Source organism: Colletotrichum orchidophilum, assembly GCF_001831195.1.
Source record: "Colletotrichum orchidophilum strain IMI 309357 chromosome Unknown Scaffold_33.1, whole genome shotgun sequence".
In the NCBI taxonomy this organism is placed as follows: Eukaryota; Fungi; Ascomycota; class Sordariomycetes; order Glomerellales; family Glomerellaceae; genus Colletotrichum; species Colletotrichum orchidophilum.
In genome coordinates this window covers 206,704-227,897 of record NW_019172989.1, presented here as the reverse complement: position 1 = coordinate 227,897, position 21,194 = coordinate 206,704, and the positions used below count along the sequence as shown (strand labels likewise).

General features: G+C 55.3%; 8 protein-coding genes across 8 annotated transcripts; 3 read left to right on the top strand and 5 right to left on the bottom strand.

Moving 5' to 3' along the window:
- Positions 1–825: 825 nt before the first annotated feature.
- Positions 826–2,718, bottom strand: CORC01_04933 (ferric reductase like transmembrane component; the record flags this gene model as incomplete). The annotated part of the gene is made up of 1 exon (XM_022616580.1): positions 826–2,718. The coding sequence occupies one exon, from the start codon at positions 2,716–2,718 to the stop codon at positions 826–828; it is 1,893 nt and encodes a 630-aa protein (XP_022476942.1).
- Positions 2,719–4,253: 1,535 nt separating this feature from the next.
- CORC01_04932 (uncharacterized protein) lies at positions 4,254–4,436 on the bottom strand (the record flags this gene model as incomplete). Its single annotated transcript, XM_022616579.1, has 1 exon — positions 4,254–4,436. The coding sequence occupies one exon, from the start codon at positions 4,434–4,436 to the stop codon at positions 4,254–4,256; it is 183 nt and encodes a 60-aa protein (XP_022476941.1).
- A 1,484-nt stretch (positions 4,437–5,920) lies between these two features.
- CORC01_04931 (uncharacterized protein) lies at positions 5,921–6,226 on the top strand (the record flags this gene model as incomplete). The annotated part of the gene is made up of 1 exon (XM_022616578.1): positions 5,921–6,226. One exon carries the CDS (start codon positions 5,921–5,923, stop codon positions 6,224–6,226), a length of 306 nt encoding a protein of 101 aa, XP_022476940.1.
- Positions 6,227–8,712: 2,486 nt separating this feature from the next.
- Positions 8,713–9,456, top strand: CORC01_04930 (uncharacterized protein; the record flags this gene model as incomplete). Its single annotated transcript, XM_022616577.1, has 3 exons — positions 8,713–8,768; positions 8,843–8,900; positions 9,079–9,456. The coding sequence occupies 3 exons, from the start codon at positions 8,713–8,715 to the stop codon at positions 9,454–9,456; spliced, it is 492 nt and encodes a 163-aa protein (XP_022476939.1).
- Positions 9,457–9,718: 262 nt separating this feature from the next.
- Positions 9,719–11,048, bottom strand: CORC01_04929 (tRNA wybutosine-synthesizing protein; the record flags this gene model as incomplete). The annotated part of the gene is made up of 2 exons (XM_022616576.1): positions 9,719–10,285; positions 10,470–11,048. The coding sequence occupies 2 exons, from the start codon at positions 11,046–11,048 to the stop codon at positions 9,719–9,721; spliced, it is 1,146 nt and encodes a 381-aa protein (XP_022476938.1).
- A 2,071-nt stretch (positions 11,049–13,119) lies between these two features.
- On the bottom strand, positions 13,120–14,148 carry CORC01_04928 (phosphoadenosine phosphosulfate reductase; the record flags this gene model as incomplete). Its single annotated transcript, XM_022616575.1, has 1 exon — positions 13,120–14,148. The coding sequence occupies one exon, from the start codon at positions 14,146–14,148 to the stop codon at positions 13,120–13,122; it is 1,029 nt and encodes a 342-aa protein (XP_022476937.1).
- Positions 14,149–16,720: 2,572 nt separating this feature from the next.
- On the top strand, positions 16,721–18,208 carry CORC01_04927 (phosphoserine phosphatase SerB; the record flags this gene model as incomplete). The annotated part of the gene is made up of 1 exon (XM_022616574.1): positions 16,721–18,208. The coding sequence occupies one exon, from the start codon at positions 16,721–16,723 to the stop codon at positions 18,206–18,208; it is 1,488 nt and encodes a 495-aa protein (XP_022476936.1).
- A 387-nt stretch (positions 18,209–18,595) lies between these two features.
- Positions 18,596–19,415, bottom strand: CORC01_04926 (uncharacterized protein; the record flags this gene model as incomplete). The annotated part of the gene is made up of 4 exons (XM_022616573.1): positions 18,596–18,643; positions 18,774–18,949; positions 19,024–19,075; positions 19,305–19,415. The coding sequence occupies 4 exons, from the start codon at positions 19,413–19,415 to the stop codon at positions 18,596–18,598; spliced, it is 387 nt and encodes a 128-aa protein (XP_022476935.1).
- Between the last annotated feature and the right edge of the window lie 1,779 nt (positions 19,416–21,194).

Below are 21,194 nucleotides of genomic sequence, written 5' to 3'. Positions count from 1 at the left end.
GTGTGCCATGTCATGGCCCGGAGAGGAGTCGGCGATGGGGCCTGAGAAGCTAGCAACGTAACTTCTTCATGGTAGGAATTGGATGCGTGCGAAAATTCGTAAGTCGTCTTCAGCGTGAGTACTTACAAGGCAACCCTATCGTTGTTCAAGTTGTGGCCAGGGTGTGGTTTAAGTAAAGCTGAACAGCTTTGGAATTTCTTCATCGTTGAGTTAGTTTTCAGACAGGCAGTCAAGTCACTGTGGGCACTGACTTGTCGACGCTGGTCAGGGCATAAACAAGGTCAGTCGGTGGTCAAGTGGGAAGCAGCAGGTTTTTTTTTTTTAAATCCGATTGAGACGTCTTCGTCTGGTTAAGTCTATCTTCATGACCGGCGGGTGTTATTTACAACGACAGGGTACATTAACCCTTTGCTTTGTCTCGCAGTGGGAGATGTAGTGAGTGTAGGGATATATACGTCCAACAATTAGACAAAATGTCTCCCCAGAAACCTGGGGAGACGAGAAAAAACTGCCCGAAGCAACTGGATGAGGAAAGTTGTGTGCAAAGCCCACCTTTCCATCCATCTGTTTAGCCCCAAAAAGTTGGTGTGCAAAATATGTACACAGTTAGAAGAAAGCGAGCCATTAGAGACAAGGCGTCGGCCGTGAGAAGCATGTCCATGTCGATCTGATCCTGATGATCCGCAATAAAAAAAAAAAGAGATGAGATAAAAACACTGCGCTTTTCCCCGCTTGGTACCGCTGACGCCCAAAGATCTGAAAACCATGTCCACCTCGGTTTGCAATTGCGAAATGATTCGTTGTGGGGTATCTTTCTTCTTCTCTTCACCACGTGAAACTCTCTTCCACAAAGTCGACCACCGTGCCCTCATCTTGCACCTCTCTGACCGCAGATCTCACGTCGTCAGCAAGAGCACCGGGGCCACAGATGTGAACACACATGGCGCCCAGCTGCTCCGACACCTCACGCTTCAGGATCAGAGGAACGTTGGGGCGGCCAGGGAACATCTGGACTGTGTTGGATGCCGAGACAATCTGCTGAGAGTTCTGGGGGCGAGTGATGTAGAGCTGGATACGGAGGATGTCTTTCCGGTTGGGCAGGCGTAGGATAGTATCCATCCAGGGACGAACCCACTCGAGGGCCTCGTAGTCACGTACAATCCAGACGAGAGTAATGCGTCTCGTGGCAACGCTACCGTTGTTGTAGCCATCGATAAGGGGCTTGAGGTAAGAGATGCCGTGGGTAATACCAGTCGCACCGGCGAAAAGGACGGCGTGGCCATACGAGTCGAGCGAGTGGTGGCCGCTGTAGGGACCTTCAACACACGCCTTCATGCGGATGGCGCGGTCACCGCTCTGACGGGCAACATTGTAAAGATCGCGAGTGAAACCGCTCTGAGCACCGATGATGAAAGAGATAGAGGTCGTCGTGTTCTTTTTGTCAACGGCAGTGAGCGCAGCCTTCTCCTCATCCACTCCGAGAGGCAGCGAGCGGTGGTCAGGAATGTGCTCAACCCAACCAATGGAGAAGGGGTGGCAATCCCAGGGGCGGATATCCTTGAAACGCAGGTAGGCGTGGGTACCGGGCTTGACATCTACATAGCGAGGGAGATTCATGGTGACACGAGTGCACTCGCCAGGAACAGCCTCGACAATGGCGTCGGTGACACCGCGGTCGGACCAGTTCATGTAGGCGACACGAACAATGCGGGCCATGCGCTCAAGGAACCAGAGGATGAAAATAGCAATCATCCAAGGGAGTTGGGGAAGGCCACCTGGGAGGGTAGCAACGGCACAGTGGATGTATGTCATCAGGAAGATGAAGAAAGCCAGGATGATGTGAACGTTGAGGAAGGTCTCGTAGAAAGCGTGGCGAACAGGCGAGAATGACAGAATCATGATGACGATGAGGGCGATCGTACCAGCCATGCCCGAGCCGATGAAGAGCTCGTTGGACAATCTATGCCAAACGCCGGCCCATCCATTGTCGGCGATCTGGACAATCAACCAAGCGATGGTGTGAAGGACAGCCTCAAAGACACACATACGGCCCACCCATCGGTGAAGGAGGTTGTAAGTGTCGAAACTGACATGAAGCATGCCAATCAGAGGGTTGTTGCGGCCGGCGAGAATGATGAGTGGCACCATGTTGACGACGGCGAGCGTGCCGGAGCGACCACGGAGCTCGGCGCAGAAGGAGTATATGTTGGCATTCTCCCAGTTCAGGAAGAACATGTAAACCATGTTGCTGGCGAGGTAGAATCCGAGAATGAAGCTGTGCATACGCGAAGGCAAGGTGCCAATGCCGATGGCGCTTGAGAGCTTGATCTCCTTGTTGTGGCGCTTGTTCCAAAGGGGAGCGTACATGAGATGCTTCTTCAAGCCGGGCATCCAGTTCCACTGGGCCGTCTTCCAGTAGTTTTGCCTCTCACCCTCGACAGACATGGCCGAGACATGACGGAGCTGAGCCCAAAGGATACGGCTAATGGTGATGCCCAGGACGAGCAATGCCATTCCACCCAAGCTAGCCCAGAGCATGTTCTTGAACAGCATGTTGTTGACCTGGTTAACACCAGCAAGGTTGGAGTGGTAAGGGGCGATGGTGGAGGTGGCCTCAGCCGCCCCCGCAGTGTCATCGGCATGAGCACGCTGTTGAAGTACCTGGGTGGGAATGAGATCCGCCACCAGGCCGGCGATCCTGCGCCGGTGAGAATCCATTTGGTCGGATGTGTTGTTTGTTGTTGCTGTTAATCTCAAAATTCGAGTGAGAAGGGCGAGGGAGCTTTCGTTTCTCCCGAAGATGTGAACTAGATAGCCTCGTTCGGTTGGGCTAGGCTAGTCTGCTAGAATGATCCGGCAGGCGCGAGAGCGGGAAGTCTGGTTGTTATCGAGAGCGCTTGTCGGTTACAATGTCATTGTGCTTCGGGTCGAGAGCAAAGTGACAAGGAAAGAACGGGGATAGCAGGCCTGTTCCGAAGAAATGAAGCGGAAGCCTTTGTAAGTATCAACACAGTGTCGAAGGTGACGTGTGATGAGTCGAAGTGCTGCAGCAGAACGAGTCACTGAGGAATGCGTCCAACCTCGAGATGAGTGATGTGCAAAGCTGAGTGACGGAAGTTCAGTCTGCCAGGGGGAAAAAATCCGGATGGTCGTTGCGTCGATACCCTTGTGCTGATCGTTTGCGTGGAAACGAGAGCGGTCGGTGTGTTGGCGATCCAAATGTGGGCAAGGTCAATATGAATCTGGCCGAGCAGGCGCCGTTTCAACGGATCAAGGGAAGGCAAGTGGCTGAAGTTGACGTATGAGGAGACGGTGAATGAAGCAACGTCAATATATTGTGCGTCTCTCAGGTGGTCGTTCGCAATGTCTCGTGCCGCGTCCTTTTCGGAATCGAGGAGCCGGAATCCCTTCTGTCGAATGTGGAGAAATTGAGCGGGTGAGAGTGATGGGGAATTTCCAAAACGCTGAAAATTGCCCGAATTGGTGATGACGACGAAAATGGAGTAAAACAAGACGACGAAGACGTTGACAATGTCTTGAATATGATGCGTAGCGAGTTTTTGGTTTGTCTTGGAATGTGGATAAAAAGAGTGTATACCACCGCTGACGGAGTTGGGTTGAAGGGAAGAACGAGCGTGGGTTGCTGAAAGGGAGTGGTGCGTGTGCGATCAACTAGCGAATCTCTCACGTGGGGGGTTGAGTGAATGTGGAAATGTTTTGAAGGAAGGTGCAACGGCGCAAAAAAAGAGTGTGTTGGAAGGAAGATGCAGAGGGTGATGTGGTTGTCAGTTCCAGAGTGAGGTTGGAAGGTCGGGGGTTCAACGGTCGTTATTTCCGTTTCTGCCTCGTGTGTTTTGGTGGTGTTCGTCCAATGACCTCAGATGATCGGTGTCCCCTGCTGCGTTTCTCTTTTTTCTGTTCCTTTGTTCCCCGAAACAAGTCCAAACCAGTGTCCACCAGAAGAAGAATACGTGTAACGTCGACGAGTGTTGTCCAGCCTCTTTTGCAAAGAAGAAAAAAATGACTCGAATTCCAGAATTCCAGTCGAAAGCGAACCGTCTCACCAAAGAAGAGATCGAAGATAGTCAGCGTGACTAAGGGCGAGGAGAAGCAGAGAGTGGTTGGTATCGCCAGGCGTGGAGAGGGCGATTAAGGTACTTTTAAGAGACTGGCTGGGACGGGCCATGAAGGACCTCCTGCGAGCCACGACGGGGCGGGGGGAGGAGGCCCACGGTAACGCCGCCGAGAAGCTCCTATGGGTTCTCTTTGGGGGGGCGGCCTGGACTGGCTGACTGGGTGCTGCAGGGCTCTAGCTGGGAAGGGCAACATGGTCCATTCCCGAATCCCCCTGGATCTGAGGTGGCGTGCAAGGGCAAACCAGAATGACTGGACCGACGGGGGCCACGCTTGACTGGCTTCTGCCCGTTCTGGCTCATCTATTCGCAGGTACGCGCAGGCTCCAGCACTCCCAGCTGGCTTCGGCAAGTATCCGATACCAAGCCAGGATATAGAGACAGATACGGGGACTCTTTTCCGCCAATGGTCTACCGAGCATTCTCACAAACGAGACGACGAAGCAAGGCCGGGCACGGCATGGCATGGCACGCCACGGATTGGTACCTGCGTTGCCCTCACAACCGCAGTGCGCTAGCCATGTACCCCTTTTCACTTCGCGGATAGGTGCACGGTGCAACTGCCTTGTCAGCCTGATAGTGATTCCAGTCCTATCCGTACAACCTGAACCGTACGTATACTACCTTACGTAGAATAGCTCAATTCAATGGTCAAAACGAGGAGCAACTCCAAGGGTTCCAAGACCACATCTGCCCACCGCGCTGTCAGTCTAACCCTATTCCGATCCTCTAGGTGCTGGAATGGAATCACTGCGCCTTGCACATCGGCCCACACACCGGTGTTGCTCATGCCAGTGCCAACCGATGGCCCCGGCGGAGATGGCGGATGGAGCACGGCAGGCAGGTCAACGACGCAGGAACAGGAACGACCCAGGTACGCCAGGGAAGCAAAGGGAATTCGCACTTTGTGCAAGACTCGAGGTGAGGGTGGGACAAATGGAGGGGGTCATGGCCGGCGGTCAAAAAAAAGCAAATCGCTCACAGCAAGTGCAGGGATGTCACTGACGGGGGATACGTACACATGCACTCTACTCTGTACACACAGGGACAGGCTCTGAGGGAATCGATCCCTGGTCGTCAATCATTGAGATCCAGTGTTACCGTTCGCTGAGGCTGAAGGGATGGCCCCTGGCCGCTTGCCCGCGTTGATTACCATGATTTTCATTCGCTTCCCTCGCCTGTCGACAATCCAAGACCTTAATTGTTCCTCCGGAGCGATTCGCCATTGAGTCTTTTTCTTGGGTCGGGTGGAATGCTGAGGGATCAGATGTTCTCTCATTTATCGTCGAACCTCACGTCGCAAATGGTCTGACCCTAGACAAGATCAGGGAATACGGGACCTCGGGGTCTACAGATGCAGACCACAGGCATGCCAATCCAAGTCCGCACCTGGCAACTCAGTCCCTTGGCTTCTGCTGGGCGATTCCTTGCCGTCGTTCCTGAATCCTGACCCAACGCGCGGTGTGGATGGCCCAGTGTTTCCTGGCTTTTCGCCATCTTCTCGACCCCTGAGCGATTTGACTGGCCCAAATCAGGCCCTCGCTGACTGGACTGGGTCCCTCGGAGGGCTTGACAGCCAGCCAGGACGCCTCACGCAGGGGCGAACGGACACAGGCTAGGAAATAACAGGGGAAGAGACCAGACGAACAAGGATGGAGGTTCGGGCGAACACTTGCCCTCGACCTATCGGCTAGTAGCAGCTGGGCCCAAGATGCCAAGCACAGCGACCAATCCTTCTCATGATTTGCTGCTTCTCTGTCCTGGGTTCGACTGAACCTGAAATCGACATGTCTTCTCGGCTTCGCACATGGCATGAAGCTGCAACTCCAAGACTTCGCGACTTGCACAGAAAATCCACCCAAGCGACCAAGCACGACGACGGATCTTTCGGGTCTCTTCTTGGCCTCTCATCCACCGTCCAGCAGGACCCTGCTCTGCCCAGCCGCCAAGGAACACGTTGGGATGAACCAAAAGAAATTCCGGTCATTGGCTGGGTCACCGCCGATTCAATCCAAGGGCCCCCCGTGGTTCCTCTCTTTGGTCCCGTTGTCGTGGCCCCATGGGTGACCGTTGGAATCGACTCGTCCACGTAAGCCGTTGTCTGCAAAGCCGGAGACATCATTGGCAATGGCTTCGCCCGTTTGTATTCCCGTCGGTCCCCATCGATCATCCACTTCCTCGGCCCTGTTTGGCGCCAGGCTTGATCTGGCTCGCTGAGTCGAGATACGAACCGAGACCCAAGCCGTTTGGTACAGCGCCACGAGGCCACCAGCACAGGCTACTCTCGCTTTTGCGTACTAGTGTAGCAGAAGGCATCCGGATTCCGATGTGGCATGGAACGGTGAGTCGGTAACACAGACATTGTGCACAAACAGGGCCATAAGATGTGCAGCTATTGTCGTATCCATTTGGGACCCAATCAATTTCCCTCCATCCCAGAAATCTGGAAAACACGGCAACTGACGCTCGGATGATGACGAACAGATGGATATCCAAAGAGGAGAGAAGTCCCAAAGGAGATCGAAGGCCAAACCCCCCATCCACTCATCGCTCAAGCTGTCTGAGCATCTGAATCAGCCCCTCATCTAACTCATCAACTGCACGTCTCAGGCATAATGCTGTGCCGTCCCTCTCGGCTGATCCAGCCGTGGCATTCATCAGATGGCATCTTACCGTACCGCTCCGGAGCTTACCGCGCCCTCAACTCATCTGTCCGCACCGGATTTCCCAGCTGGTTATACTTTCCTCCTACAAAGACTGGTATCAACGGTATCCCTTTCTCACCTCCCCTGCAACCGAGGGATCGTAATCGAACGGTTCTCAGATATCCAGTAGTACAAGAACCATCCGGTCGGCTGTTTGACAGACGTTATCTACCCCTCTAGGAAATTTAAACTCATACGCTTGTCAGCGAGGAGTCCTGTCACGGCTGCAGTTCGCGGAGTCTTAGTGGTCTGCAGGAGTCAAAGCTCTGTCTGATCTTGATAGCAGTCAACCCTTTTGGCATAGGGTACCCTGGTCCTCGCATGGCCCCCGAACAGCACCTATCGTACAGACATGAAGCCAATGGCCAAGATACGCAGTAGAGGGGAACCCACAAGGGACTCCATGAGAGACGGAGCGACGAACGGAGTAGAAACCCAACCCACGTTCTCGTCCCCTTCAAACCTACAGCGAATTTAATTCAATCCTGTCTTGGGGGCCGGGGCTCGCAATTCTCATCCAGCCGCATACAAATTGCGGGATGTGACGGCGTAGCCGTACCCGCCGGGGGCCCAGCGCAGTTCAGCGGGGACTCTCTGTTAAGCGTCGTTGCAAACAAATTAACACACCCGAACATCCCAGCAATTCGCCTCGGGGTCAGATTCCGTAAAGAGGCTTCTCCCCACCCTTCCTTCCCCAGGGCCAGGCTTCCACCTTGGTGATTTGGCTTCCTCGCAACCGCCTGGCCGGGTCGTCCAGATGGGCCGCAGCAGATTCACGGTAGAGAGGCCGAAGGGCTACTGCGAAAGAAGGCGAGTCGCCCGCTAGGAGGCGCCAGCAACCTGCCAACATGCCTGGGAGAAGGCCTGGGAGAAGGCCTGGAAGGCTGCAGACGTGCGGCGGGTGAGGAGGGGATGCCCCCATGAAGTCATTTGCTTGTTCGGTGACCTATCGTTTCAACGATATTGCAGGCCCCGTCCGCTTCAGGTGAGCGTTGGCCGTTGACATGCATTGGCACACAAACGCGTGCAGATGAAGCCGAGATATTCGAACGGGTATGTGGGATTTGCTCAAATTTCATTGACTTCACTGGTCGCTCTAATCTTCTACCTGTACGTACGCCGAGCCTTCTCTTCTGCGACTAGCACCATCACGACATCTTCTCCTTCCTTTTTGCCTTGCCGCCCTCTTGGCGCCGAAGCATGCCATACCCACACATCGTGGACTTGCTGAGCCAAGTGATGGCCCAAGCAACCGAGGCCCAAAGGGAGTTCACGAGCGCTTCTACAGATATGCAGTTCTTGAGTCTCACCGAGATAGCCGTCCTGTCTCAATCTTGATGAATCAGAACGCAGACCTGGGTACCCCCATCTGCCAACTCCGCCTATCTGTTGACTGCGATCCTTGAAACAAGATGGGATGATGAAATACCTGGTCCAAGGACCGCGTGGTTGGAGCGCGGGGGTCACTATGCGGATACGGCCGGCCTATGATCAGGGAGGTATTGCTCGCCTTCAAAAGCTTCCAGAACAGTCTTCAGAAACTGCGTATTGTGGGTGATAGGAATCGGCACCAGCCCGCAACAGCTGCCTGAAAACAAAAGAGCCAAGAAATATGTCTGGGTTGTGGCCCGAAATCCCGCGCCTGCCTTCAGGAGTCTTACATAAGCACGTTGCGTTGCGATAACCGATAGACAATGATGACATAATGTCCTGTCATGGCTGATGACTAAGATCCCAAGCACCATGAGTGTCACGTGCACCTTTGCCGGCCCATCGGAGCTTGCAGCTAGACGACCGCCTGTCAAGGTCCGGAAAATTCCATAACATCACGGCCAAACATTCAAATCACCTCTCCAGCCATTGAGGCCGCAATCATGGGTGCCAGCGAGTCCAAGCCGTCCTCCAGCACGCCCCCACATTTGTGGAAGGCGTAAGTTCAACCCAATTGCCCGTCGGGGCACTCTCTTCCCTTTACAGGGTCGTTGGCTGATCAAGATTGCGTAGCAGCTCGCCCAGCGGCATCTCCCACGATCTCGTCGAGTCCCTGCAGACCAGCCATGAGGTAATTACTGCCTCCCCATAACCGAAGAGTTGCGAAGGAATATTCTGCCTTATTCCAGTCGGAGCCTCGTCCTCCGCCTCGACGCATCCATCCGCCCTACTCCCCTCCCCCCTTGGCGCTTCTATTCCCGCAATAACCCGAATCCAAAACTGACCACTGGGCTTCCCTTGCCAACTAGACCGACGCATCCCGCTCGCAACTCACCGAGATCCAGATTCAGCGCCGCGTCGCCGAGGAGTTGAAGCGCCTGCAGGCCACGGAGTCGGAGGCCCTGAGGCTCGCCCACGACAAGATCGCCGCCGAGGACAAGCCCGCACCCGAGGGCCAACGCAGCCACGAGAGCGTCGCGAAGGAGGTCGAGGCCCTGCGCGTCAAGCTGGCCGAGCGTAAGAAGGTGCGCGACCTGCCCGAGGCCGTCGAGACGGCGCGCGGCAACGTCGTGCGGTGCCTGCGGGACAACGACCGCCGGCCGCTCGACTGCTGGCAGGAGGTTGAGGCTTTCAAGGAGGAGGTTAAGCGGTTAGAAAAGGGGTGGGTTGAGAAGATTGTCTCGTGAGGGAGGGAGGGGGGTTTATTGTTGAGTTCACCTCTGCGTCTTCCTTGAGACTAGGGGAGATGGATAGAGGTGATGGTTCCTTTTTTGCGTTTCTTGTGAGCCATAAGGAGGGTAGAAAGCTATGCTGGATCAACAGAAGAGAGGGAGGGGCAGTAGGACGTGAATAGTGTACAACATGCTACTAGCAGGCACCGATGAGAGAGAAAAAAAGTGTATAGATGGCGAATGAATTTTGGTCACATCACAGTTCCCCAATGAAATTTCATATTTCAGACAGCAGCTCTATCGGGTCTTCTTCCTCTGGCGGGGCCTGCTGCTGCTGCTGCTGCAGCGTCTTCTGTCTCGCAGCCAACACCTCCTCCTTCCGTCGCAGGCCCTCGGCCTTCTTGCGCTCCCTCCGAGCGTCGGCATCCTCCCACTCGGCGCCCCCCTCGCCCAGCTTCGGCGGGGGTCCGGCCACGGCCTCCTGCAGAGCGGCCCGGAACCGCGCGATCCTGGCGGCGTTCTCTACGAAGCGCTCGTTTGCGATACGGAGCAGGTCGCGGAGGTAGTCCGGCGTGACGGTGCAGTGCCGCTCCGCGCCGCCGCCGCCGCCGCCGCCGCCGCGGGCCTCGTCTTCGTCCTCGTCGACGTAGCCGATTAGGGACTCGAGAGCGAGGCCCATGGTTCTGACGCCCACCATTGGCGTGACGGGCGACGAGGCTTCGTCTTCTCCTTGTGATGTGGAGGGGAGGAGGTTTAGGGCGCCGCTTTCGCGGAAACCCGCTGCGAGGGCGCATTTGAGTATGAGCTGGGCGTGGGCCAGAGACGCTGTCAAGACATGGAGGATCTGCGGGGTTCGTTAGTCATGTGAGTCTTGTTCATGTGTAGAGTGTGAGGTGTGAGGGAGTCGAGAGGTATCAGTGCCTCGGCAGGAGGTGAGTGAGGCTGGGTGTGCATGTGTACGTGTGTGTGTGCGTGTTAATAGACACGATTGGGGAGTGTGCATGAGAGTTACGGGACGGCCTGCATACCATGGGCTCGAATTTGAAGTGAACAAGGCGCTTCCGTCGCCCAGACTGAGCGCTCCCCGAGATTCCGATGGACCCTCCCGCTGCTTCTGCTCCTGTCTTGCCTTCATCCACGAGACCAAGAACGCGCAGGAGATCCTCATCGCCATCATGCGATTCGGAGACGGGATCGTGCGATACAAACAGCCACGTGCCTCCGCCTCCCTTCCCCCCAGGCCCTGCTATCGTTGCGGGGGCGGCGGCGGCAGCGGAGGTCGGGCCGTCTTCATCGTTTTGAGAAGGCGGGACGACTACTTGCTGATCCTTGGTGGTGGTTCCCTCTGCCGCGCCCGCTGCCGCCTTGCGCCCCTCGAGGAAGACGCTAACGCGCCCCGCGCAGCTGCTCGTCGTGACGAAGCCGTCGAGGGCGTTGAGCTCGTCAATCAGCTCGCGGATGCCAACGTCCACGGAGCCCTTGGGCGAGGCATCGGTGTACTCGGCGTCGGGCACGCTGAGCTGTTCCAGGATCTTGTGCTTGCGGGTGGTGAAGGTCGCTGGTGGGACGGGTAGCTGTTGTTGTTGTTGTCTTTGCTGCGGCGCCATGGTGTTTTCGAGCGTGTGTGTGTGTGTGTGTGTGTGTGTGAGTGTGTGTGAGTGTATGCGAGTGGATGACTGAATTTCTCAAGGTATGGTGGGGGTTCTTTCAACGGGGTGTTCCTCGTTCAAACCTGGGGAGAGTTACTTGTGGCCGGGAGTCTCTTCTGCAGCTTGAACGATCCGGTCACTACCAGATGGAAGAATACAGAGGCTCCGGGCACTTTGGGCGTTGAGCGTTGAGCTGGTTTGCGCTGGGCTGCGTGTAAGTGAAGTCCGACGCAGTAGGCGCATGTGAGAGGAAAAGTGTGCGGTTGTGAGTCCACCAGGTACCTCAACCGTGTGACTTCAGTCTTCACACACAGTGCACTCCCGGGATGCGAGCCGGTGAACCAAAGTGATTGTATACTATCCTGCCCTCCAATGCGACGTTGGAAGATGATTGAATCAGGCAATTACACGGCTAAATCAGATTGTCTGGTGATTTGTGGTGTTGCGTTTTTAATATAAAATTAGCTTCGCCAAGTCGGTGATCGATGTCCCTAGCTCCTGTTGAGAATGCCATCCGTTCATTCGCCTGACGGCACCCATTTCTTGGAAGTCCATAGCCTGCAGTATATGTTTAATCTTATGGCCTCGGTATATTGTTTCTTTGATGTGTGTCTGACTTGGTACAAGGGGGGAAGTCGGGCGATGCCGATTGGTTGCGAGGCCCTCATTCGAGCCACGTCCGGGTAAATGACATGGAAACCGATTGTATGCCTTGCATCGGCTCATCGAGGGCGCGCTGACAATATATGTCATTGTTTTGAGATGATTCAGTGAACAAGATGTCTAATTTACCTGGATTTTGTCGAGTCTATGGATTGTTCCCATCGATGTTTAGAAGTTCTCATTAACACGAAAAACACCACTGATAAGTCATTTTGAAGATAGTGTGAAACATTTTGAAAACTTTCATGACGCACCGGCTGTCACCTATAGGCCCAGGATCAGCCTTAACATAATAAGAGTTGTTTCTAAAATGCCAACCTCACGAAGCAGGTTGAGAGGGCCATGGTTTAGGAGTCACCGGGCCTGAAATGACCACGAGAGCGACTATGCGTTGTGTTCCCTGTCTCCAGACAATGCAAAACAAGAAATCGCAAGTAGGAAAATGCTGAAAACAGTATTGAATGAAATCGTGAATTCAATGTTCCTTATATTATGTTAAGTAGGCCTTTTCCCCTAGTCGAACTACACTGGACGACAACGTCGTTACCTCTGCCTACCGTTCATTTGTAGAACAGGCCGATCGGGTTTGATACTGTAAGCAACTGCATCAAGGTCTGCCAATTTCACGTGAGATTAGAATGTCTAGACACTTCTCTCTAGGGCCAGAATAGCTATGAAGAGCTTCACTTGTTCCTCTCATGAGACTTCTGGGACACATAGCCTCTTGTTCCTTCGATCGCCTGAATGTGAGCAAGCAGTTTGGCACCGAGATTTCATGCTTCCCATTCCATGGAATGATACAGGGTCCGTTCTTTGCCGCAAAGGTGATTCAAAGATCATTCAATTTTCGATGGATAAGAGTGATAATCTCAGACGGGTGGGCGGATTTTGGAAGGTTGTCACGAGATGTCATCTGAACCAATTTTAGTGCCAAAATAAACTTTTCCGATGACATGTCAGTCGCCTATCTTTACTACACCAAACTTTCAAGATAAAGTGTTATGATCTTATGATATGCTGTCGATGATTTCCACTAATCCTCCGATTGCGGGGTCTCAGTGGGACACAGAGATTAGAGCCTCACCACGCCTCTCCTCACATCAACTTTATTCCGAGATTTCCGAGTTTGTTTAATTCAGCTAGTTTGATTCATCATTTCCTTTGCTTATGCTGTCTACGAAGTAGAATCGAGTATCTGCCAAACGCAAGATACCTCCTGGCCCATGGCCTGGATCCATCCGGAACGCCTGCATGCTGTCCCGTGCCGTCCTTGATTTTGTTTCCTCCCAAAACGCCGTCATGCATCATGTATATACAGGTCATTAATAAGAAAACGAAAAGCCGCAGCAAAGAAAAACCGACGCTTTCAGAGCGATGCAATGGCCTGCTCCTCCTTCTCTGCCGTGACGACGGACGCGATGGCCGCCTCGGTCGACGAGGAAGACGCGGCGGCCTTGGCCTCGGCGGCCTTGCGGTCCATCTCCTCGAGGTATTGCGCGTAGCGCGACTTCTTATTGTGGATGCCGCACTCGGTCTTTTGCTGACCCTTCCAGCGGCCGGCGCGCTCGTCCTCGCCGTCCTTGACGGGGACGGTGGAGTGCCAGTCGCCGATGGACTTGTAGCCCCGGTCGAGGAGGTCGTTGTAGGGGACGTTGTGAGTCTTGATGTACTCCTGGACTTGCTTGAAGGACCAGTTGACCATGGGGTTGATCTTGATGACGCCGCGCTCGTCGTCGACCTCGATGACGGGAATGGTGTCGCGGGCGCCACCCTGGGAGCGACGACGGCCGGTAAGGATGGCGGCGACGCCGAGCTCCTGGTAGGCGCGCTGGAGGGGCTCGACCTTTGCGATCGAGTCGTACATCTCGGCCTCGGTCTCCCACAGTTTGGGGCCGTACATGGCCTCGAACTCCTCGGTGGAGGAGACGCCGTAGGGCTTGAAGATGTGAAGTGCGACGTTGGGGTAGCGCTCCTGGATGCGATCGATCAGGTCGTGCGTCTCCTGGAAGTGGTAGAGCGTGTCGAGGAAGATGAGGTCGACGTTGGCGGCCGCGGGGTTCTCCTTTTGGATCTTGGAGAGCATGTCGAGGGTGACGAGACCCGTCAGACCAAAGGCCGTTGACTGGAAGAGGTTGGGGAACATGATCTTTGCGAAGCGGAGGATGTCGAGGGGGTGCATGTTCTCGAGCTGGTCGTTGAGGTGCTTCAGGTGGGGTTGGGTGAGGGAGATCAAGGGCAGCGCGGGGACGGACGACGATGTCGATGAGGCATCTGTGGCGGAACCGTATCCGGACTCGACCTCCGCACGATCGAGCTTTGCAGCGTCGACGGCATTCAACCGAGGAGAAGACTCGACGGAAGACGTCTGGGTCGTGGGCTCAGCAACGGTAGACATTGTGAGATTGTGTGTGAGCTGAGAGAAGGGTTGTTGGATGAACAAGTGTGGTTGGGAGGCACCACGGGTATATGACGAGTGTATTGTAAGAGGGTGTGTTGGAAACCCGGGGTATGTTCACTCGACAAGGCTTTGGTCAAGAGAAAAGATCCGAAAAGCAGATGACGCAAGAGGTGAATCTGAATCTGAGGGAGAGTTCAGACGCTGGACCAGAGAAGAAGAAGGGAGTCTTGTTTTATGAGGATAAGAGGCACTTAAGGCACGCAGAACTTACACCGCGAGAAAGAGGCGGGAGAGAAGACGGTCATATTGGGCACAGGGCGTCACCAAGCAACATTACTAATTTGCTTTCCAACCTATTCTCAGACAGGACCCCGATCGAACCAAGGCCGAGAGGCAAGCGACGGACCACCAGAGCCCGCTCCAACTATTGCGCAATCGCGGCTTGTTTGGAGCATCGCATTGAACAAGCGCTGAGGAATTTGCATCTATAAGCAAGAGGCGTGGTCTGGGAGCAATCACGACATCGACGCTAAACCCTTCGTGGTGAAGAAGCCCTAGCATGATTGGTCATGGGTCGCAGGGGTTTCCTCCGTACCGTCGACATCCCGTAATTGCGCCATCGCCCCGGACGCCGGAGTGGATGTTGACAATGGTGATTTTCCCCAACAGCCGGCCCCGAAAGCCGGGAGCCGTGACGTCCATAGTATAGATACTGGGGCCGGCTCCTCCTCCGTGGCTATCGAAGCTGAGATCCCCTCATTATACGGCTCACGATGACCGCTGTCGAAAATAGGTCCAAAAAGGATCTTCGTGGGAGCAAAATCGTTGGTGTAAGTTCGCCATGATGATGCCATAAGACGTGATTCCGCCCGGGCCACTAGTCGGCTTGGCCTAGTGTGTGCATCCGGCACTCGGTCGTCATCGGCCGGCACGGCAATCGGTATCCGCCCGGCCGTCGGTGTGGATGAGCCGGAGGAGGTGGTCTGCGCCTTGTCAGTATCTCACGCCGGACAACGTGTCTGCATCGCCCAACCAGTCACCATACGAGGCCGAGGGCATCATCCATGGAACTTGCCCGCCGCGGAATTTTCTGACAAACCCACAGTTGGGTTTCAACACCAGATGCGTTTCGACCGTTAACACCGCGGAAAGCCCTTCGTTTGCCGACTTGTTCCGAGGATGCTTCGCCGCGTCCAGCGCCTCTCATAACTCATGATGGCGCGAGGGCTCACCATGTGGTTTGTATAAAAACTCTCGCCTCAGTAAAATCCAATGACTCAGATTACGGGACGACAAACAAGGAACTGAGCAGACCAAGACTTCTCGGACCCTTTGTTCCTTGAGCAACATTTCGACATCCACAAGCGACTGGGGATGAGATTGCATGGACCGCTGCGAGGACTCCCGCTTGGGTGACCGCTCATTCGTCCTGCCGCCTTGCGTGCTGTCTGTCTGTCTCCCAAGGCCAAAGTTCGGATAAAGATAGGTATGCCGGTTACGGCTACTCGGGCCGTCTTGAACAGGAGTCTATACTCTGGACACATGGCAATCTGTCACTCATACACGTAGTGGACGGTGTTGTTCGGTATCGGGTGCAAGCGTGCGTCTTGTTTCCGCGCGGCTCCGTTCTCTATCAGCGAAGCCACAGCTCCTGAAGCAACGATCAGTTTTCGGCCACCACAGTGGCTGGTGGGTGACAAAACTTACCCGTGACAAAACTTACCTGTACGAAAACAAAGGAGAGAGCCGAGGCGAGCCTGCTGCACTGGTTGCCTGCCAACAGCCTAGGCGGCTGGGCCAGTGCGTGATTCTGCGTACGCTAGTACGGCGATAGGGCTGTCCTGGCATCGTCCCTGACGTTTCCCCCTTGGTCCTTGGTGACTGGGGTCGGTAGATTCGGACGAGGCTGATGGTCCCGCAGATCGACAGAGGTGCTCTCGCAATCACGTGTTTGGATTTCTGGCAAGGTTTTCTCCTTCACCTTGGACTGACCGACCTCAGAGTGATGTAATTGAGCCTCACCAGACTATTCGGATCGGGCCCTTCCTTTCAGCTTATCGGACAGAATTTTTAGAGGGGTAACCACGTGATCCTGGCGTCCACTGGGGAGCTTGCCATGCGACGCCAGCAGCCAATCGTGCGCCGCCCAAGACCTCGGGACACGGGAAATACGGGCCTGGTTCGGATCCGGACCAGTGACGGCGAGGCGGGGCACACAGTCAGACTCACAGTGCCAGCGCCCGCCAGCCTCCGCCGCGTCCCTCCTTGTCGTCTGTCGTCCAACCACGCAAACATGTTTTACCTCTCGAAACAGGAGGGCTAAGTCAAGCTGAGCCTTTAAGCTTTCGCTCACCACGACGCGGCTCCGAGCTTCCCTCGTTAACCCCCTCCTTCTCTTCCTCTCCGCAATCCTCCAAGCCGCCGCTGCCGTCGCCGACAGCAGCTGTTGCTGAAGGTCACTCCTCCTGCATCGTCCTCTCCCGTCCCGTCTCTGTGTCCCGTTCCCCTCGTCCCAGCCTTGCTCCGTCTTTGTTTAGTTCGACCCCGCTGTAAAAGACCAGTATCCGCCATGGCCGACGCCAGCCCCGCCAAGTCGACGACGACGTCTCCCCGACCTCAGCTGACCTCGTCCATGAGGAGCAGCTCCTTCCTGCGCGAGCACCAGCAGTACAGGCCACCGCAGCACCCAGAAAGCCGCTTCGGCATCGACACAGTCGTCGAGGATCTGAGCAACGTCTCCGTCTCCCCGCCGAAGCACAACCACAATGCCAACCACAAGCACTATGCGGGCTTCAACGGCATCCCCTCGGAAGACAATCCGCCCACCATCCGCAGCGGCTTAAATCACAGCTACTCGCACCCGAACTGCGCGCCCGCCGGGGGGAAGAAGCAGTCACGCCTGGTGGCTACGCTATTCTATAAGCCGAACGGCGAGGGCGGCCACACGGCAGCGGCCGCCGCGGGCGGGAGCGGCGTCGCGTCACCGCAAACCCTCACCTCCGACAGCTCCAGCGGCAAGGAGTCTCTCCCGGCCAACTTTGCGCCGACGCAGGACCCCGAGTCCTTCCCGCTCGAACCTCCGACCCTCGAGCCCGAGAAGCTCGACCACCTGTACGGCTCCTACGTCTCGCCCATGTGCGTGACCTCGTTCCTGCACCTCATGTCAACCTTCCCTCTGCCTGCCGGCGAGTCGGACTACAGCTCCTCGCACCGCTGCCTCGACAGCCAAGAGAACCCGCGCGTCGTGGAGCTGACGCTCGACCCGGCCCCATGCCAGAGCTACCTCAGCCTGACGGATCTGCGGCGGCACGAGCTCATCTACCGCTTCGAGAGGGAGTGGAGCGTCGACGTCGCGCTACAACCTGACACGCTGTGGCGCCGTCACCCGAGGCTGGTGGTGTTCGACATGGACAGCACCCTCATCACGCAGGAGGTCATCGACCTACTCGCCGCGACGCTCAAGGACCCGCCCGACCTGGCCGCGCGCGTCGCGGACATCACCCACCGCGCCATGCTCGGCGAGCTCGAGTTCGACGCCGCCTTCCGCGAGCGCGTTCAGCTCCTCAAGGGTCTCCCCGCGTCCTGCTTCGAGCAGCTGCGGCCCGTGCTGGATGTGACCAAGGGCGTCCCCCGTCTGATCAAGGCACTGAAGCGCCTCGGTGTGAAGACCGCAGTACTTTCTGGAGGGTTCCTCCCCCTGACGAGCTGGTTGGCTGGAGAACTGGGCATTGACTATGCGCATGCCAACGAGGTCGTCATTGACGACGCTGGCAAGCTCACTGGAGAGGTGAAGGGTCTCATTGTGGGCAAGGAGCGGAAGCACGATCTGCTGATCGAGATCGCCGCGAAGGAGGGCATCGATCTTTCGCAGGTTATTGCTGTCGGTGACGGCGCCAATGATTTGCTCATGATGCAAGCAGCGGGGTTGGGCGTCGCGTGGAACGCTAAGCCGAGAGTGCAGATGGAGGCCGATACGAGACTCAACAGTGAGAGCTTATTGGACTTGTTGTACCTGTTTGGGTTCACCGGAGATGAGATTGAGCAGCTTGCCTTATAGTTGGGGGGTGGTTTGTAGACTGTGGGAGTGGTGTTGAGGTTGTAAGTTGTATGGTGTTTGGGGAGTTGGGTGACACCGAGGCAAGGCATTGCTGTTTTTGGGAGTATGCTTTGCTCGCCCTCATGATTCAATCGCATGCCATTGGGTTTCCTGCTGCAAAGATGTTCAGATGAAAACCTACCCTTATGAGCCTCAGAGCATACATAGTTGCATCATATGCTGAGCCGCGAGGCCGAGTGATGCCTGCTTCAACTTTGGCAATCGCTGTCCAAGGTAGAATAACGTGGTTAAAACTGAATTCTCCCTATCTACACATGAAAACCACCTTCCGCCCGTTGCACACATTGGGTAAAAATACGTCTTCTAAACGCAGGTATCTCTAGTTCTTTAAGGGTAGCCGTCCTTGCCCCACTTGTTGTACTTTTCGTGCAATTCCTGTGCCATAAGCGTCAGCCCGGATCTCTCCTCCGCTTCAAATCCCGAAAAATCCCGGCCCTCTACAACCGACCTCCCACGAGCAGAGTCTCTGTCGGGAAGGGTAAATCAGGAGGTATGTAAAACGCACCTTGGGGAGAGTGACATCAGGAATGATGACGGTGTTGACGGCGCTGGGAGCGTCTCTGGGCTCGTTTGCGGGGTTGCCACCGGGGTGGTACTTGTACTTGCCCTCGCTGTCGGTCTCCCAGGGCATACCGGCCTTCAGGACGGGGCTCTCGGAGGTAGACGAGGTGGGGGAGCGGCCTATGCGGGGAGGGGGAAAATGTCAATGGCTGTTCCATTGTCGAGAAGAATTCAGGAGATATCCTAGGACGTACCGAAGTAGAGGCCGGCACCGCCGAGGGCAGCAACCATGACACCACCAAGGATCTGTTCAGCAAACATTGTATTAGCCTTCACTTCTGGCCGCCTGCGTGGAAATGATTCGAAGCCGCCCTAAACCCTGACCGTCCGCATCCCTCGTACACGTGTTGCTTCTTTGTTGAACAAGTCGCGTGGTGTGGCTGGCTCAGAAGCTCGGCTTCGTGGGAGGGGATGCGACGGACGGCGGACGGGTGATGTAAGGGTATCTCGGCTGGATGGACGGGATATCACGCACGAGGGTCTCGGGGTTGCGCTTGGACTCCTGGGTGAGGGTCTGCTTGGCCTGCTGGTCGGCGAAGCGGCGGATGGAGGTAGAGAAGGCGCGGCGGGCGACGAAGGAAGCCATTGTTGCGGTGGTTGACGGGGTGTCGTTGGGAGCGGAGGGTGGATGTTGTGAGTCTGTCGTATGATTTCGGAGCTTCAGGTTCGTCGAGACAGGATCCCAAGGTTGAAATTCGGGAGAAACGATTGGCCGGGCTTACAGATGGAGGTGATTGGCCAATCCAGGCCGAAGTGGGCATTACCTCATCCTGTACTCTCTACATGTATACTATGCGTCTAAAAAGTACTCACGGCTAAACAGCATAACTGATTAACAGTTCGTCGCCAATGCCGCCCAGGCAAATCTCTAATAGCGCCGGGTAACCTACAGATCCCTTGACTCTTATTCAGGCTGTTTGTTCGGGCTGTTCAACGATTCCCAGTGTGATACTCCCTGAGGCTGCTGGTGAGATATTCAAATGTTTCCCCTGGCTGAAGCGCGTGGTTCTTGAATGCAACCTGAGTTTGGTATCGATCGATAATCTCGATGACCACTTATATATAGACGGTAGATGTTGGCTTCCCTGCGGTTGAGCCTCTGACGCTAAGTTGAGACCAAGCTTTCGGAACGAGGACGCTTGCAGATATCTGCGTGCTTCTCCTTAGGCATCACTACGTGCCTCTGCACCATCCTTATTTTCGACAACCGCCGGAACAAGGTGAACCGTCGATTCTGTTTGGATTATACCTACGCCTACTTTATAGCTGACAATACCTTACTAAGGTACAGTGTGAGCGAGGCATCTTGCTTGCTATGCGCCAAGTCTTGGACACCCAAGTTCCAGTTGGCTTATGATTTGTTTTGTTGTAGAACGTGCAGATCATAAGAATAGCAATTGATGAATCGCCGATAAATTTGCTCCTCAGACGGAGCAATCGTTGTGGGGTAGGAATGGATGCGGCCAGTATACGCCATCTTGGGGCGGCCACTGGTCAAACAAGCCTATGCACGAAGCAGGAGATCACAGAGCGCGGTTCGTCCGTGGAAACGTGCGTTTTTTGTCGGGGAAAAGTCGTCTGCTGTCAGAAGACTTGAGGTGGTCGGGATGGTCCATGTTTGGCCAAAAATGCCATAACGTAGTGGACGTTGGTGCTGGCGGTGTCGGCATAATCACATCCTCCTACATATCAAAGCAAGGATTGTCATGGATTGGGATTGAGCTTAAGACATCTCATCCATCACAGAGCAAGCTTAAACTGTGTGGGATTGGCCTGTTCATGCCGTGTCCCAAGCATTTCTCTAGCGGTGCTTCTTGGACGAAAGCCCTCCGAGCGAGGACCAACACAGCACATTATGATTGGAGACATCATTCCGGGAACCTTCGGAGTTGCAACAGCCTCAATGGCATACAAAAGGGGGGCACGTCGTGTCTTAAGCCACGGGATATAAGCAAGATCCAGAAAAACGGTTAAGCTTTCCTCACATGTCAGCGTTGAGGATAGAGGAACGGAGGCTAAGAACCATCGTTAGCCTAGAGCCTTGGACCGGCAGAGTCGCGACCAAAAGCTAGAACAACCATGGCCTGTGCGTCGTACGCTGCTTGGTGTGCGTCGAATGGTACCTGAGCGAATACACATTTCGTCCGTCGTGCTCCTCCTCATCCGTCCTCATCCCATCACCCAGGCTCAAAGCCATCGCGGGCGCCGCGTGCTGTTGGTCTGTTGCTGCTGTAGCAATTTAAAGCTGAGCCCAGATCCGGCAATTGTAATTAAATGGCCTGGCCTAGTTGCACCGGCGTCTGCATAAAAAAGCGGCCAAAGCCGCTTTGCACAGGGCTTGAGCGCAGGTACTATCGTGAATCAG